Below are 18597 nucleotides of genomic sequence, written 5' to 3'. Positions count from 1 at the left end.
TTCATTTAAATTAAGCTATGGCCAGAAAATTAAAAGCCACTTGATGGAAAGTGTGTATAAGGTAATTACAAGACAAGGAAGCAGATTTTTCTGAATACCTTCTGAAATATGTACATAACATGTATACAGTTTTAGTATCAGAATTGCTTTTAGTGAAGCTATGACAGCACTGTTTCTTAAATAAAGAAATGTCTCTACTAAATGATTGAGAAAAACGCCTAAGAAAAAGCAGTTACCCCAGTGAGTCCACAGGTTTAAACTATTGAAAAAAAACCTGTCAAGATCAATAACGTGTAGCTGTTTCACAGTTAAAATTTTGATTTTAACAGTGTTAAAAAAGAAACGGTCAATAAAGTTACTATAAATGCTAACAGGTAAGAACAGAAATTAAACTCTCTTCACCAATATTGTTTAAAGAATTACATTTGTGTCCAGAGAATTCTGTTCAAATGGTTCAGTTATGATAAATGAAAATACCTAGTTCAGGCCCACTTATTTTTCATCTTAGAAAAAAGAGATGGACTCAAATATGCCCAGAGCTGTTTTTGTTACTGACTAGTAAGCAAACAAGGCTGAAAAATGAGTGTTTACACAGGGAAAAGAGAAAGCAGCTTTGAACTAACATGAGATTACATTAGAGTCATTGAGAAGCATGTGTTTTCAAAAACATTTAAACCAATTTTAATATTTAAAAAGCGGGTTCTGTAATAAAGAAGGACAATGGTATTCTAGGGTAGTCTGGTTTAAACTGGGTAAAGTACAACGCTCTTAGTACATTTTTTTCTCTTAAAGTCATGTTTTAAAATATTAATTATAAGTCCCGTTCCTCCACTCTGTAACTCTGGATATCAGCAGGAAACTAACGGCCATCTCAAAGGGGTGGAGCCAAAGTGTGTAAAATAAGGAGACTTTTTAACAGAAGGGCAGACAGTTTTTGGAAACGAATGAAGTAGGAAAAGCACAAGAGAACTGTTGCTACAGTAAGATGCTATTATCAGCACTAGACCAGAAGAGCCAAAGGAAGTGAATGAAGTTATCCTAACCAAAGAAAATCTGGAGCCATTTTTGGGTACCACTTAAAAGGAGCAGTAGTCAAGCAAGGACACAGCCAGTATCAGAACCTCAACAAAGTGAGGACACTGGGGGACAGGGGACCAAAACTGAGACCACTTTTTTCTCTTGCCTTTCAATAGGATATTCTGTTAATTGAATCCATCTGAAAATCAAGGTCATTGCAGAGAAGTCAGCCTTCTAGGGCACAGAACAGGACAAAACAGGAAGAAGGATGGATTTGGAGACCAAATGGAGAAGGAAGAGCAGAGACACATGTGCTCCAAATATGACACCTAACTTCTTTACTCAGAGCATTTACATGTCAGACTGTATTTTAATTTTTCATTTCTCTTATAGGCATACATATTACAGGTCTATAATAGAAAACTAGTGGTCGGGTACAGTGGCTCACGCCTGTAATCCCAGTACTTTTGGGAGGCTGAGGTAGACGAATCGCCTAAGGTCAGGAGTTCAAGACCAGCCTGCCCAACGTGGTAAAACCCTGTCTCCACTAAAAATACAAAAAATTAGCCCAGCATGGTGGCAGGCGCCTGTAATCCCAGCCACTCGGGAGGCTGAAGCAGGAGAATCGCTTGACCCAGGAGGCGGAGGTTACAGTGAGCCGAGATCATACCACTGCCCTCCAGCCTGGGTGACAAGAGTGAAACTCCATGTCAAAAATAAATAAATAAATAAAAAATAACAGAGAGAAAACTAATAATGGAGTTAGAAACGGTGGTAAATGGAAACACTTAAAAACACTTAACGATTCACTTTAATACAGATGGTCCCTAACTTACGATGGTTTCATTTAAGACTTTTTTGCCTTCATGATGGTGCAAAAGTGATACACAGTCAGTAGAATCCGTACTTTTGGTACAATACAACCATTTTGTTTTTCACTTTCAGTCAGTGTTTAATAAATTACATGAGATACTAGATACTTTATTATAAGATAAGCTTTGGGTTAGATGATTTTGCCTAACTGTAGGCTAATGTAAGTGTTCTGAAAATGTTTCAGGTAGGCTAGGCTAAGCTGTAATGTTCAGTAGGTTAGGTGTATTGAATACATTTTTGACTTACAATGGGATTATCTGGACATAATGCCATCATAAATTTAGGCACATCTGTATGTGATTGCCTATTGCAGGCTGCGCTGGGAAAAGACAGAGTTAAGAGGATAGAGGACCCATTATGGAACTTGATAAGGCTGCTTTGTTAGTAGACACTAACCTTATAATATAATTTCTAAAATTAAATATATTCATGCATTCACTTGCTTAAAACAATGGCTGGTTCACAATAAATAATAAGGGTTAGCTTTTATAATAATTATTCACAATTTTCTTAAAATTACTCATTCAAACAATAGAGGATAAAAATGACTTTGTTCTTTTGTGAATGTCAATGAGATTATCTGGCAACTGCCAGGTGAAGGCTGAAATCCATCGCAGATAGACCACCCTTTAAGCTACGCGAGCCTTCTTAGAAAACTAAAGCTTAAGAATATCTCTCTTGATTTCAAGTGAGTAGTTATTAGGTGTGGCGCAATATGTCACCCCTCAAAAATGCCATTTTGCCATAAGGATTATTTTGAACTAAAGGCACTTGAGAACCAGCAGGTAGAGGAAGGACACTGGTCTCCCCCTTTCTCCCTATCACAGGAGAAAAGGAACAATCTATCACCAGAGATGGGAGATAAACCCTGGTGGGAAAGATGTCAACCCCTGTAGCAGGATAAAAGAAACATTGTCACCTGGAGTTAAGGCTAAGAAAAATCTGTACAAACACACCTTGTTAAAATAACTCTTATCTTCCTTATCCCCTCCCAAACATTTTAATTATTTTTGCACTATTGCCATCCTTTATTAAACCTGCTGTATAATCACTTGGGTTTTTTGCCACTTCTTTGACTCCTCATTTTCTGTGAGGACTTCCAAATACATGTAAAATAAAATCTTTATTCTTTTGTTCTGTTTAGTTTGTTTTATGTCAACTTAATTCTCATGCCCAATTGAAGACTAAGAAGGCAGAGATAAAGTTTTGCCTCTTCTATAGTAGGATAAAACAGAGTTGTAATTTTAATTGTAATTCTTAATCAATTTAATCAGATCAGTTATTGAATAAATAAAAAACAATTTTTAAACAAAAGTAAGCCATTTTATAAGTAATCTACCTTGCCAAATATTAACACAGTCATTACAATAATAAGTTAAGAGAATGGTCTTTAGTATCAGAAATAATCTAGTTTGGATCCCAACTGCATGATATGCAAGTTATAGTTTAAGATTTGGCTGCTCCAACTCTAAAATTATCACAAGCATCAAAACAAGTAAGGACTACAATTTTCAGTCATTATCATAATATGGCTGATATTCTAAATATGAGAAGCTATTACTATAAAAATTTATTCAGGATATCGATTTAGCTTAAGTAATTTGGACTTATTAATATCAATTGATACAATTTTCATGTTAAAATATATTTATCATTTGCTATCATTGTTTTATACAATTTACCATTCATCTTTGATATATTGACTTATGAAGTCACCTAATTGACTTATGAAGTCGCCTATTTGACTTAAAACAATCATGACTAAACCCAATTGATTGAAATACACTAAAGTTTTTCAGTAAATTAAATAACTATGAAACATTTGGGATATTACCTAAATATATTCAAGATTAGGCAGAAAAGCTACATTAGTTAAATTTCAAAAAGTTTTAGCTTATTACTTAGTGTATTTTTTCATTTTAAATAATTGTTCATTGCAGAAAAATTAGCTTTTAAAATACTAAACAAAATAGAGACTCTTCCTTATCCTGCACTATTGAAATAATCTGTTACATTTTGCAAATATTCTCATATTTTATTTTATATGCATGCATATTGCTTATACAAAAAATGTGAAACATTTTTATTTTGCATGTTTTTTATCATTTATATCATGATCATCTTAATATGTCAATAATTGTAATTCTATGTTTCCCAAGTTTTTAGTAAGTTTTAATGACCTTTCTCTGAATATGAAAATACTAATATATGGAGTCATTTTAGTTTTCTAAATTTATAAGAATACTAATTGTACAATATTTTTTGGCATTCGTTAGGTATAAAACTATAGTGAAACATTAAAATACAGATAAGTTTAAGTTTTCCTGTGTATATTTAAAGTACAGGCATACTTTGGAGATATCGTGGGTTCAGTTCCAGATCACTGCAATAAAGCACATGTTACAATATCATGAGTCACACACATTTTTGTTTGTTTCCTAGTGCATATAAAAGTTTACTATCCCATAGTCTATTCAGTGTGCAATAGCATCATGTCTATAAAAACAATGTTAGTTACCTTAATTTAAAGATGCTTTATTACTAAAAAATGATAATGATCATCTGAGTCTTCAGCGAGTTGTAACTTCTTTGCTGCTGGAGCATCTTGCTTTGATGTTGATGGCTGCTGACTGCTCAGTGGGTGATTGCTGAAGGTTAGAGTGGTATGGCAATTTCTTAAAATAAAACAACAATAAGGTTTGTTGTTGTTGGATTGATGGATTATTATTTTCCTGAAAATTTCTGTGCGATTTCTGTTTGATGAAATTTTATCCACAGTAGAACTTCTTTCAAAATTAAAGTCAATCCTCTGATAACTTTCCACTGCTTTATCATCTAAATTTATGTAATATTCTAAATCTTTTGTGATTATTTCAGCAGGCTTAACAGAGCCAGACACAGTGACTTATGTCTATAATCCCAGGACTTCTAGAGGCCAAGGTGTGAGGATGGCTTGAGGCCAGGAGTTCAAGACCACTCTGGGCAACATAGCGAGACCTTTATTCTGCAAAAAATCCAAAACAAACCGAAAATCAAAACAAAAGAGAAACATTGATCACTGTATCTTCACCAGGAGTAGATTTCAGCTTCAGAAATCATTTTCTGGCTGGGCGCGGTGGCTCACGCCTGTAATCCCAGCACTTTGGGAGGCTGAGACGGGCGGATCACGAGGTCAGAAGATGGAGACCATCCTGGCTAACACGGTGAAACCCCGTCTCTACTAAATATACAAAAAATTAGCCGGGCGAGGTGGCGGTGCCTGTAGTCCCAGCTACTCGGGAGGCTGAGGCAGGAGAATGGCGGGAACCCGGGGGGCGGAGCTTGCAGTGAGCCAAGATGGCGCCACTCACTCCAGCCTGGGCGACAGGGCGAGACTCCATCTCAAAAAAAAAAAAAAAAAAAAAAAAATCATTTTCTTTGCTCCACCATAAGAATCAACTCCGCATCCATTAAGTTTGATGATGAGATTACAGTGATTCACTCACATCTTTAGGCTCTACTTAGAGTTATCTTGCTATTTTTACCACATCTACACTTACTTCCACCGCTGAAGTCTTGAATGTCTCAAAGTCATCTATGAAGATTGGAATAAGCTTCTTCCAAACTCCTGCCAGTGTTGATGTTTTGACATCCTCCCAGGAAGCACAAATGATCGTAATGACACCTAGAATGGTGAATCCTTTCCAGCAGGTTTTTAATTTATTTTGCCCAGATTCATCAGAAGAATCACTATCTTGGCAGCAATAGCTTTACAAAATGTACCTCTTAAATAACAAAATGTGAAGGTTAAAATTATTCCTTGATCTATGTGCTACAGAATGGATGTTGTGTTAGCAGGCATGAAAACATCATTAATCCCCTTATACATCTCCTTTAGAGCTCTTGGGTAACTAAACACATTGTCAATGAGCAGTAATATCTTACAAGGAATCTTTTTTTTTTTTTCTTTTTCTGAGCGGTAGGTCTCAGTCTCAAAAGTGAGTTTAAAATATTCAATAAAACGTGGTGTAAATAGATGTGCTGACACCCAGGCTTTGTTATAACAGTGATGGAACACCGATTAGATATAACATATTTATTAAAGGCGTTAGGATTTTCCAAATGGTAAGCGAACATTGGCTTCAACTTAAAATCACCAGCTGCATTAGCCCATAACAAGCAAGCCAATTTGTTCTTAGAAACTTTGAAGTCAGTCATTGACTTCTATTCTCTAGCTGTAAAAGTTATAAATAGCATCTTCTTCCAATAGAGGACTGTTTCATCTACATTTAAATGCTGTTGTTTTGTGCAGCCGCCTTCATTAGTGATCTTAGGTAGATCTTCTGGATAACATGCTGTAGCTCCTCCATCAGCACTTCTTGCTTCGCCTTGCACTTTTATGTTCTGAAGATGACTTATTTCGTTAAGCCTTATGAACCCACATCCATTAGCTTCAGACTTTTTCTGCAGCTCCTTCACCTCTTTCATCCTTCACAGAATTGAAGAGAGTTAGGGCCTTGGTCTGGATTAGGCTTTGGTTTAAGAGAATGCTGTGGCAGATTTGGTCTTAAGACCACTTAAACTTTCTCTATATCAGCAATAAGGCTGTTTTGCTCTCTTATAATTTACATGTCCACTGGAGCAGCACTTTTCGTCTTCTTCAAGAACTTTATGTTTGCGTTCACAAGTTGACTGGCACAAGAGGTGTAGCTTTCAGCCTCTCATGGCTTTCAATATGCCTTCCTCTAAGCTTCATCATTTCTAGCTTCTGATTCAAAGCTAGAAATGTGTGCCACCTCCTTTCATTTGAACACTTAGAGATCATTGTAGGATTCTTAATTGGCCTAATGTCAATGTCTCAGTAATTAGGGAGCCCCAAGGAGAGGGAGAGGTGGGGACAACACCTGGTCAGTAAATTAGTCAGAACAGACGCATTCATCAATTATGTTTACCTTTTTATATGAGCATGATTTGTGGAGTCCCAAAACAATTACAATGGGAACATCAAAGATTATTGATCACATATCACTGTAACAGCTATAATAATGATGAAAGCCTGAAATATTGCCAAAGTCCCCAAAATGTGACACAGACATTAAATGAGCACATGGTGTTGGAAAAATGGTGCCAGCTGACTAGGTCAATGCAGGGTTGCCACAAACCTTCGATTCATAAAAAAAAAAAAGAAAAAAAAATCTCATTATCTGCAGAGCACAACAAAGTGAAGCACAATAAAATGAGATATGGCTACACAGACAACAGCTATTATAGTGTTTTAAGGTCTAAGACATTTATGAGAGTAATGAACATTGTGGTAAAATAGTACTTTGCCTGTTTACTTAATGGAGTATTTTAACCAAAATTCCATATTTCTGTAACATCTTAATATTTCAATAATGTATTATTTAATATGTGACACAATATACAGATTTTGGAATGTTCTCTTTTTAAAAGTCACATTAGTATTGATTTACAATTAAAGTGAGAGGTTTGCGTTAAAATTATGGTGGAAAAACAGTATAAATGATTTTTTACATAATATGAAGTCATTCAATATAAAACTTTATTCTTAAGTGACACTCAAGATATGATGATATATTCATCATATGCTAAGTTTATTTGTCATAATACCCCTGAATAACTTTAAATTTATTTGGAAATTTTAAAATAGTATAACAGAATGAAAGAAGCAACCTTCAAAGCCGTATAACCTACTTTCTGCATCATATTCTAAGTGAGGAAATCGAATCCCAGAGAAAATAAGACATTTACTTATGACCATACAGTATTTATTTCTATAAGAAGCCTAAAATAATATTTTATTGGATCATTCTTTCTTCCATAATGATTAATGATAGGTGTTCTTTTTCTATATAGAAAGTCTTCAGTTGATATATTCTAATTGTATGCACAGCTCAAGTTAAAAGACTCAGAAAGAGGAAATGGAAGAAAGGAAGACTTTAAAATAAAATATAAGATTTTGTTCACTAATACTGTAAAACAAAACAGAGGGGTCAAAATTTGAGGATTTATATTATTTCAATTTACTTTCAAACAATGCCACTAAGAATCATTACTTATTAAAGCCTGAAAGGCCTTGCCAAGTTAAAAGCTTCCATTTATTCATTTACTTTTTATTTTTTTTTTGAGACGGAGTCTCACTGTGTCACCAGGCTGGAGTGCAGTGGCGTGACCTCAGCTCACTGCATCCTCTGCTCCCAAGTTCAAGTGATTCTCCTGCCTTAGCATCCCGAGTAGCTGGGACTACAGGCGCATGCCACCTACTTGCAAAATTGGAACTAAAATTCATGTACACACAATCCAATTTACTGTTCTGTAAATCCTTCTTCAAAATACAACAGTAAATTTTGAAAATCAAATTAAGAGAAACAATACATATATTTTTGTGGAAGCACTTATAAATATGCAGAGGTGTTACTAATATTATTTTAAGAATACATAGATAACAGATTTGATTTAGTGAAAACTTTATTGTTCTGAAATATTCTGAGAAACTTTATAATTCTTCTTCATCAAATTCAGCAGATGTATATTATACATTATTTTCTATACATCCCCACTCCAACCTTTTTGGAAACGTATTTTTAATCTGAGAAGACAGTTATTGAGATTAGTTATTTTAATGGCTTTTCCTAAACATCTAGTTTTAGTGATTCTTTGACCAAGTCTTAAAACAAGATAAACAATCCCTATTTTAATGCCTTTGAAAATCCTGTTCTTACACTTCTTCATCATTCTCACCAGTCTAGTGACTTTCTCTTCTATCCCCATTCTGGCCCTGAAAGCCTCATCTCATTATCAGAAGTGCTAAGTGATACATAGGTCAGTGTGGAGCTGTAATTGCTTTGTCTTCCATAAACTACTTCACTAAAATCTATTCAAGGTCAAGGCTGTCACTTTCATCTCTCCGTGCAGTTTGGCTTTAAAATGAAAGTGTTTTGTTTAAATTATATCTGAAGGTTTAGGTGTTCAAAAACAAAAGGGAATCACATCTAAAGTTTCATCTATGAGACACACCAAAAAAGCAACACAAACGTAATTGCCCGAGCAATGGTCAAATTTAAGCCTGCAGAATAAAAGCCCTGTGTATTATTTGCATAACTATAACTTAATTTTATTAGAACCATGAACTTTAATACCGTGCCCTTGATTATTTGTTCATAATCTATAAGCTGAGGAACATAATTATGGATGTGGGAGCGGTTAGCATATTGCACATTACTACCAATATGTAGTAATCTCATCACTGTTTTATTTTAAAACTTTTCCTTGAACTGCTGCTGGCCACAAATCAATGATTTCTTTAACTGGGAAAATGAAACATCACTATTATAAGACAATGTCAAATAAATAAAATAATTTATCTTTTTGGAAACAACCTATCTTAAAATTTAGTGAAGTGAATTTTTTTATCCCACTATGTTTGATGAATTTTAGATTTCATTGGCGTACTTGTGTAATTGTGTTATAATTGTATAAAACAGAGAAAATATGTTTTCGCATTCCCTACACAATTCATTTTCAGTTCTTTAAATTTCATGCATTTCTAACCTGCTGTTAGAAGATGAAATGAACATGCCATCTAGAAATGCAAGCTGGCTTTGGAGCAGAGTCTTTATAGGGACAGAACTTTAGAAGAGTCACCGAATTCCATGGTCTGTATTCGTTTTGTTCAGGAGAAAATTTACTCTATCAATACATTCAGTGAAATTAGGCTCTGAGAAGAACAAATGTGTTATTTATCATCAATTCATTCTATAATTTTTTTTGAACTTTTATTTTGCATTGAACATTTAGTATGATAAGCAACATGGATGATCCACCAAAAGATTTTCATTGAGAAAAACCATGTGACTTAGAAGGAGAGGTGGGGGAAGAGAGTATTTAAGAGAGGATTTTTAGTAGAGTAATCCCACCAGACATAGACAGTGTTGGTAAAATTAAAATGCTTGGGTAGTGGGGTGGAGGGTGGGAGTAGAGAAGCATAGATATATAGATTTTGGACATTGCATGTATATTTTTTTCATTTCTATTTTGAAAAACTGTTTTCATGCTGTGCTATAACAACTCCATGACTGATACTTTATTTTTTTCTGTAGTTAATTTTCTAAATTTCGACAGTTTTATGACATTTCTGGTAGTTATAATTTTATCCTCTCTGGAAACCTCAGGAATAATATGGTTTTCCTCGCTCCTTAAATACTATTTTTATTTGCAAGATACATATCTTCAAACACAAATAGGAATTGGATATGCAAAGGAAAAGGAGAGGACAGCAAAAATATATAAAGAGAGCACTACAAATTTAGTTTGCCTAGAGTAAATCATAAAATGTAAGCAGTAGTGAAAATAAATATATATTCATCTATACACTTGATTCAATATTCAATATTATTCTATGGATAGAAAGAAGTAAATTATATGAAATATAGTAGGTCACACTCAAAAGTTTAGAGCTTGTTCAGGAAGTGATGAGAAACAATTTAAGTAAAATAATAAAACGTTACTTAGGCTTTTGAAGATCACTGTGATATAGTATGATGGATGGAAGATAGAGGAAGAAAGGAATGACAAGAAGCCATTGGAGAGATCTAGATAATTAACATGAGAGCTTAAAGAAAGGCAATGGCCAAAGGCTTGGTAAGAAGACAGTTGTTATAAGAAATTATTTGGGAAAGTAATATTGACAGATTTTATAACCGATTAAGTAAGAAATTTCAGTTTAAAGAATGGGAGATATCAAAGAATGGCTGCTAGGATTTTAGCTTTCGTCTCTGGGTGTTTGGCGCAATTTATCAAAGTAGGAAATATAAGGGGTAAGGGTTTTATTAAAAAAAAAATCTTCCGTTTAAACATGTAGGATTATAAAAAGCTTTGCAATAGCCAAGTGAAGATATCTAATTAACAAGTAGGATTGATTCTAGGGAGGGAAATTCTTAGAAATTACAGCAAGACTCAGCACCAAATGTTTCAGAGAGGGCAAGTGTGAGAACCTGAAAAATACTTATTTAATTTTGCCAGGCATAGTGGCTCACACTTGTAATCCCATCACTTTGGGAGACCGAGGGAGGTGGTCACTTGAGTTCAGGAGTTTGAGACCAGCCTGGTCAACATGGTGAAACCCCCATCTTTATTAAAACTACCAAAAATTTTCAGGCATGGTGGTGCGCGCCTCTGGTCCCAGCCACTTGGTAGGCCAAGGCATGAGAATCACTTGAACCTGGGAGGTGAAGCTTGCAGTGAGCCCGGTAGTGCCACTGCACCCCAGCCTGTGCAACCCAGCTAGATCTTGTTGAGAGAGAGAGAGAGAGAGAGAGAGAAAGGAAAAGAAAAGAAAAGAAAAAGAAGAAAAGGAAGAAAAGAAAGAAAAGTGAAGGCAGGAAGAAAGAAAGAAAGAGAAAGAAAGAAAGAAAGAAAGAGAGAGAGAAAGAAAGAAAGAGAGAGAGAGAGAGAGAAAGAAAGAAAGAAAGAAAGAAAGAAAGAAAGAAAGAAAGAAAGAAAGAAAGAAAGAAAGAAAGAAAGAAAGAAAGAGAAAGAAAGAAAGAAAGATCTAATTTTTATACAGGGAGTGGTGATTAATTTAGAAAAATCAGTTTTAATGAAGTGATTAGATAAGTCAGACTGCAGGACTTTAAAAGTGGATGGGACATAAAATATGGAGAAAGTCACTGCACTCTATTATTTTAGGAATGTTGTCTGAGAACGAAATGAGAGGTATAAAACAGAGGACAACATAAATTCAATTAACACTTTTGAAGGATGGCATAAATTAAGCATTTTTAAATGCTATGAAAATGCTAAGGAGAAAAAAGATGTTGAATATATTGTTTAAAAAAAGATAAGCTGACAGAATGTTTCAAGATGTCATGGAATTCATATTTTAAAATTCATGCATTAGCCTTGAACACAGGGCATCACTCTGTGTTTAACGAGTCTGAGGCGAGAAGATACATTTAGACACCAGTTTGCCAGAAAAGGGGGAAGGATGTTCAGGGAAAGTGGGAAATTAACAGAGCTTTTACTTGATGACCTGTATTTTTAAGAGGAGATTGTTTTCTAAAATGGATAGAAAATTAGCATGGAGAGCATCTTTAAAAAAGTGATGAAGTTTTGAAATAATAGCTGTGCAAATGAAAAAGAGGGCTTAGGAGGAACTTACCATGTTTCTTGAAAAAGATTTTCTCATTCATTCCTTGAATAATTATCATCTATTTCTATTAGGCATTATTGTAAACTGTGGGGAAAGGGCAAGATGGATACAGTCAATGTTTTTATGGGACACTGAGAAGATTAGTAATCTTTAAAAGATATACAGAGTTCTCTGATCTGCTGTACAAGGTCATCATGAAGGACCTTCCTAGGGAAGTGACATTTGCTAGATATGAGAGGCTGGTGTAAGATGTGAAGTTGGGGAATGGAGGGATCGGGAAGAGGAAGGAGTCTTTCACAGATAGGAAATAGCAAATGCAAAGTTCCCGAGTGGAACAAAAATTAAAAAAAAAAAAAAAAAAAAAAAAGCTTAGACTGCTCAAAAACCCTGAAAGAGTGCCAGTGAGGTTAAAATGCAGACTGTCACAAAAATGATATGAAAATATGTGGTAGTTGAATTAGATCCTGCAGAACTTTAAACAATTTATTTAAGAATTTGAGTTTTTATCCTAGGAGTGATTAAGGAAGAGGGAAAGAGAGAGAGGAAAGATACTAATTGGTTTTTAATAAAATAGAAAAATAGAATTCTGGCTGCAGGGGAGCAAATGTATAAGAAATGTACCAGAGGGGATGGTGGGAGAAAGTTTAGGGAGCTATTGAAACAATTCTGGTGAATGATGATAATGATTTAGACTACAATGCCAGAATTATAGACAGAAAGGTAGAATAATTAATATTAGCATGCAAAATTCACAGGTTTTGTGAATTGTTTGACTATATGGATGAAAGAATGAGAAGATATCACAAGCTTCCAGCCAACCAAACTTAATGGTGGGTGTTGCCATTCAGTGAGATAGGAGACACTGGTGATAGAATTATGAATTTGTTTTGAACACGTTGAGTTATTGGGTAGTTGATATCTCCAAGTGAAAATTTAATATTGAATGAAGAGTTGGATATATGGATTTGCAACTCAGATCAAATAGTAGTACATATAATTGATCCAAGGCAAGCTTGGGTTCATGCCAGGAGAATATACAATGAGCAGAAATTGTAGTTTTTAACTGAGGTTAGAGACCATGAACTTGTAGCAGTGCAAATTTACAATTTTTAAATTATTTTTACAGTACTCAGTAGTCCATATTTTAAATGGATATGCATGCTTTGATTGAGAAGATATAGGATTATGATTAGGCAAGTACAATGAAAGGAAGAAACTAAGGCTGCTAGAGGGTGATTGTCTTTCATCTGTAAAGGGGGATGATGGGCTGGCCAAACACAGACTAATTTAAAAAATTGAGCAGAACATGAAAGAAGTGCACCGTAAACCAAGAATTTGTTGCCAGATAAAGGAATATAAGAATTAAAACTTCTGCAGTAGGAAACTAGGTGATCCAGAGGGTGGTCAGATGAGTGGTTAGCCAAACTGCTGTGAGGTTAAGAAAGATTTTTAAATGATCAAATCATAGCTAAAATTTAATATTAAAGAGAAAAATACACAAGTCTGGAGCTATGAATTTGGAGGCCATTGCTGTATAATTGTAGACGTATAGATGTCTCTTTTATTTGGATATTGGAATTTCCCAGGGTCATTTTGGGACTTGGTATGGAGGATAAAATTATGAACCTGATAGCAAAATTGGTCAAGAAAGTTGGAAGATTCATCAGTGGATTGGGAACAGATGAGTGGATGACAGCGTGAGCCACCAAGGAGAGGATGAATATAAAATATTGATGGAGCTTAAGTTACTAATTCAATCCAGGGCCCTTCCTTCATGATGTCAAAGTCCTGGGATTATTAGTTATTAATTATAGGAACACAGATTCAAAGTAAGAAGATATGTAAATAGAAGGGTTATATGTTATCAACCCCGCATTTGCCTGGTGAACTGTCGATACCCTTTCAGATCTTGTACTGTGCAAATGAGGACTCCTTTGTACCCACAGGATCAATGTTACTCTTTGTTACAGTTCTGAATTAACATGCAAGATTATTATGCTTTGAGTTCCCCTTTCATTGATGCCATTTTGACAGTGCCATATATGTTAGTATAGTATATTCCCTGAGCAGACAGACATCCAATTTTATGCTTTCTTAATTTTATGCTTTCTAATTCTATTGTGCCACCCTAGGGTCATATACAGGTCACCTGGAATCAAGTCCAGTTGTTGTGAAACGTCTCACTCACCAACTTAGAGATTATCCTTCAGAACTGTGTGACTTTTTCGTCTCTCTTCCAGTCTGTACCTCAGGCTTACCTGGGAAGCTTTCTAAAATTAGTTCCCCAACTTTAATTTTTATGCCACCCCTAGAGATTCTGATACGCAGGTCTAAGTTTGACTCATAGAGTCTATGATATTTATAGCTCTTTGAAACAGAAAGTTTTTAAAACTATTGGTTCAAAATAGGTTCATAAATAGTATAATTTTAAATTGTGTTTCAATGGTTTTAAATTTTATCTCACAGTTTTGGTTTCCATGAAATTTTATGGATACCTCGTTCTGACCCCTATCTATAACCTATAACTGGCCCTCTAGTTAGGATTTGTGATGGAATGTATCGTGTTGTAAAATTATCCAGTGTAAGTAAACTAAAAAGTTATTTGAAAATAATAGGCTTAAAGCAATGCTATGTATTATTTGCTGTTTATCACTCCTCTCCATTATAGCCCATTGTGGACGGGAATTTCCCCATCCTCTTCAAGAATGTGTATTTAATGAACAACCGTAGAAAACAGAGATTGTATTCTTCTCCTCAGCAGAGACTGGGTTGACTGCTCAGTTTAATAAAGATGATGTTTTACTCTAGGGAAACTGGCAAATGAGTGGCAGGTTTTCTTGCTGTCCATTATAAATGCTAGGATTTCTAACTCCCAGGGTTCTTAAGCTGTGAAGAAAACTGACTGCGTGTACCTGCAACCACCTGGCCCACTCCCCATTTTTCCCATGGGACTTGGGGCCTAAGGGGAACCAATTCAAACTGATGATCCTGCTAGTTGCAACAGAGTAATAAATCCCTTTGTCTCTAATCCGAGACCCCCATGTCTTCTGCCAGCATCTATGAAACAGTGGAAGATCAGCTTAGCTTGCAAGCAGGGTAAAATCTGACTATTCAAACTTCTTGACATGTCTATAAATAAAAATTAAGAAAGCTTACCTCATAGAATTGCTGTGACTATGATAATATTGCTGTGAGCATAATTAATAAATGTAAAGTGTTTAGAATAATGCCTATTATATATGGAATAATCTCAAAAAGTGTGTCTATGAGTATTACCAGTATTCATAACTGTAGAAATCTATCCACTGTCTGCATCACTCACGGATCCATGGCATAGACAATAGTCACAGTAAAACCTCATACCTTTAAGAATTCATCCCTACATTAAAGTCTTTGTCACACTAAGTCAGAGGCAAACTCAAGTGACTACTGGGATCAAGTAAATCAGTGGAAACTGTGCCAAAATGGAGAGCAAAGGTTACTTCAGAAGGGGGTGGCCCAAAGCATTTTCTGCTGATTCTTACTATGTCGAAAAATTATGGACCCAGTGTTGCCAGATTACCAGATTTTAAAAGGGAATTGGTACTATCACAATAAGACTTTTTTAAAGGTTACATATACTTTCATATGTACTTGGAGCCAATGGCTCCAAATAAATTAAGTCTGGGCCAGATGCAGACCATGGATCCTCTTCTCTATTAAGAAAGATAAGGAGTATCGAAATTCTTTAATAACTCCACCACTGAGAAAGGAAGATAGTGGTTGCTGCATGGGGGATTGATGGAGGAAAATGATCTTGTTAAAAACAAAACAAAACGAAACGAAAAAAAAAGAGTTTCCTTGTATGTTTATTTTTTAATGCCAAAATAAATAACATTCCAGTTACAATAGCATAAGAGTTACACATTGTTATCTCTGTGGTACTTGTGTATTGTCACCGCAAACACCAGAATCTGAGATTTATGAAGTGATGGCATCATTGGAAGGGATTTGGTGCAATCTAATGTTAAAACACTGAACTATCACGAGATAGTAGCTCATGTGAGGTTCAACACATGTCTCTATGTCTTCGTCAAAATTTTGAAAGATCCTGTGTCACTCTTGTGAGGTTACTGTGGTGCCGTGGGGTGCTTCAGCTCACAGTGAGGGCCCCAAACTCTGACTCTATGCTGTGTGCAGAGAAATAGCATGACAGGATGAATGTTACGCCTCATCAAGAATTAAATATTTAACATTTCCCGGGCTTTTAGTCTTTACGTTAATTTTGTCCTATTCATAGGTTGGATCTAATCCAATGCTTAGCAAAATGATGATAAATATAGAAGAAAAATTATGCCTGCTGCTGGCTATTTCTGCCAAGCCACTTAACTTTTCTTCCTGATTCCATTTTTATTTCTTCTCTCCTACTCTCCACGGCAGCGTGTGGAATGCATAAAATGCAAATCAAAGCAAAACCTATCAATGTCTTGTGACCACCTTTGGACTGAAGTTCAGTGGTAACTTCCTACCTGGGCATTCTGTGCCATACAGGAATTGCTCTTACTGACCGTGCTATATACACCAGATTTCCTGGCTCTTCATCTGCGGAAGGCCTTTCAGTTTCTCCCTAACGCCCCTCTCATGTCGAGGCCACATGCTTTACTGTGCAGGAACATTCTTTTCCCTCTCTCTTATTAATTCCCAGAAAAAGCAGGAGTCATCTCTTGCTCCATCTATTGTTACTGTTTTCCCCAGCATCACACTCAGGAGAGTACCTGCTGTACTTGTAGGTATAAGACTCTGGAGGCAGTTATAACTGGTTTTCTACTTGTGGCTCAGCTTTGAATACATTATGATTAATGCTTAGTTCAGCACCTAATGTTAAGTTCAGTAAAAAATCATGCAATCTCCAGGAATTATTTTATTTATTTTTATTTTTTAAATAATTTTGTGGCTGGGCATGGTGGCTCACGCCTGTAATCCTAACACTTTGGGAGGCCGAGGCGAGTAGATCACCTGAGGTCAGGAGTTCAAGACCAGTCTGGCCAACATGATGAAACCTCATCCCTACTAATAACACAAAAATTAGCTGAGTGTGGTGGCAGGCACCTGTAATCTCAGCTACTTGGGAGGCTGAAGCAAGAGAATTGCTGGAACCGAGGAGGCAGAGATTGCAGTGAGCCAAGATCACACCATTGCACTTCAGCCCGAGTGACAACAGTGAGACTCTGTCTCAAAAAAAAAAAAAAAAAAAAAAAAAAGTGAGTATATAATAGGTGTATGTATTTATGTGGTGTATGTATGAGATATTTTGATACAGGCATACAATGTGAAATAAGCATATCATGGGGAATGGAGTATCCATCTCCTCAAACGTTTATTCTTTGAGTTACAAACAATCCAATTACACTCTTTATTTTAAATTATACAGTTACTATTGATTATAGTCACACTATTGTGCTGTCAAATAGTAGGTCTTTATGCTGTCAAATGGTAGGTCTTATTCTTTCTAACAATGTTTTGTACCCATTAACTACCCCCACTTCCCCTCAACCCCCGAGGACCCTTCCCAGCCTCTGGTAACCGTCCTCCTACTCTCTATAGACTCCATGAGCCCAATTGTTTTGATTTTTAGATTAAACAAATAAGTGAGAACATGCAATGTTTATCTTTCTGTGCCTGGTTTATTTCACTTAACATAATGATCTCCAGTTCCATCCATGTTGTTGCAAATGACTGGATCTCATTAGTTTTTATGGCTGAATAGTACTCCATTGTGTATATGTACCACATTTTTTAATCCATTCATCTATCGATAGACATTGAGGTTGCTTCCAAATCTTAGCTATTGTAAACAGTGCTGCAACAAACATAGGACCAGGAATTATTTTACTACCCAATTTTTACTAATTTTTAAAAGCGGTATATTTTTGGGGAAATGACCATATTTTTAAGGAATTACTACGGGATGTTGCTCTCTTGAAATGTAGACCAGAGCTTTAACAGAAAGGTTTCATCCTTAATGACAGAATATTCAGCATGGTGGCAGGAATCTCGACAGTGAGTATTAGGAGTTTAGAAGTATATATGTCTTGATATTACATGGGCAATCCCTTCTCCACCAACAGATAAGCTGTGTGTGACCTGCTGAACATGTGGAGTAGCACTCAACCTGTTGAAGGGTTTGATTTATCTCTATGCTAGAGGGTAATAAATGAAAATAAGATGAGACTTTCAAACCTCTAAGGCAGGTTTACCTTTAGTCTTAATTTTTCTTTTCTCTATTAGGAATAAGCTGCCAGATGTAACAAGTGAGGACTCTCTAGAGGTTCAGGTACCCTTGCCTGGGAACTACTTTGACCTCCTTAGAAACATAAGTGGGTGTTTTGGGGACCATTCTGCTCCAGAAATTCCTTTCATGGCATCTTTCTAGAGCAGCAGGTCTTACTAATTTAAGTATATTGGCTGGGCGTGGTGGCGCACACCTGTAATCCCAGCACTTTGGGAGGCCGAGGCAGGCAGATCACCTGAGGTCAGGAGTTCAAGACCAGCCTGGTCAACATAGTGAAACCCCATCT

General features: G+C 35.7%; 1 protein-coding gene across 5 annotated transcripts in view; it reads left to right on the top strand.

The window, feature by feature from the left end:
* The window catches only part of CADM2 (cell adhesion molecule 2), a 1082757-nt gene that overhangs the window by 1014897 nt on the left and 49263 nt on the right, over positions 1-18597 (top strand). Inside the window, exon 10 of one of the 5 annotated variants that reach the window (XM_005548410.5) lies at positions 1194-13243. The exons of the other annotated variants lie outside the window; for them this stretch is intronic. Coding sequence (XP_005548467.1) covers positions 1194-1210 — 17 coding nt within the window. The 3' untranslated portion in view covers positions 1211-13243. Of the gene's footprint in view, positions 1-1193; positions 13244-18597 lie in introns of those variants that run through there. 5 annotated transcript variants of the gene reach the window in all.

Source organism: Macaca fascicularis, chromosome 2 (genome assembly GCF_037993035.2).
Source record: "Macaca fascicularis isolate 582-1 chromosome 2, T2T-MFA8v1.1".
NCBI lineage: Eukaryota > Metazoa > Chordata > Mammalia > Primates > Cercopithecidae > Macaca > Macaca fascicularis.
The sequence above is the reverse complement of the archived record's forward strand: the minus strand, read 5'-3'. Positions and strand labels throughout refer to the sequence as shown.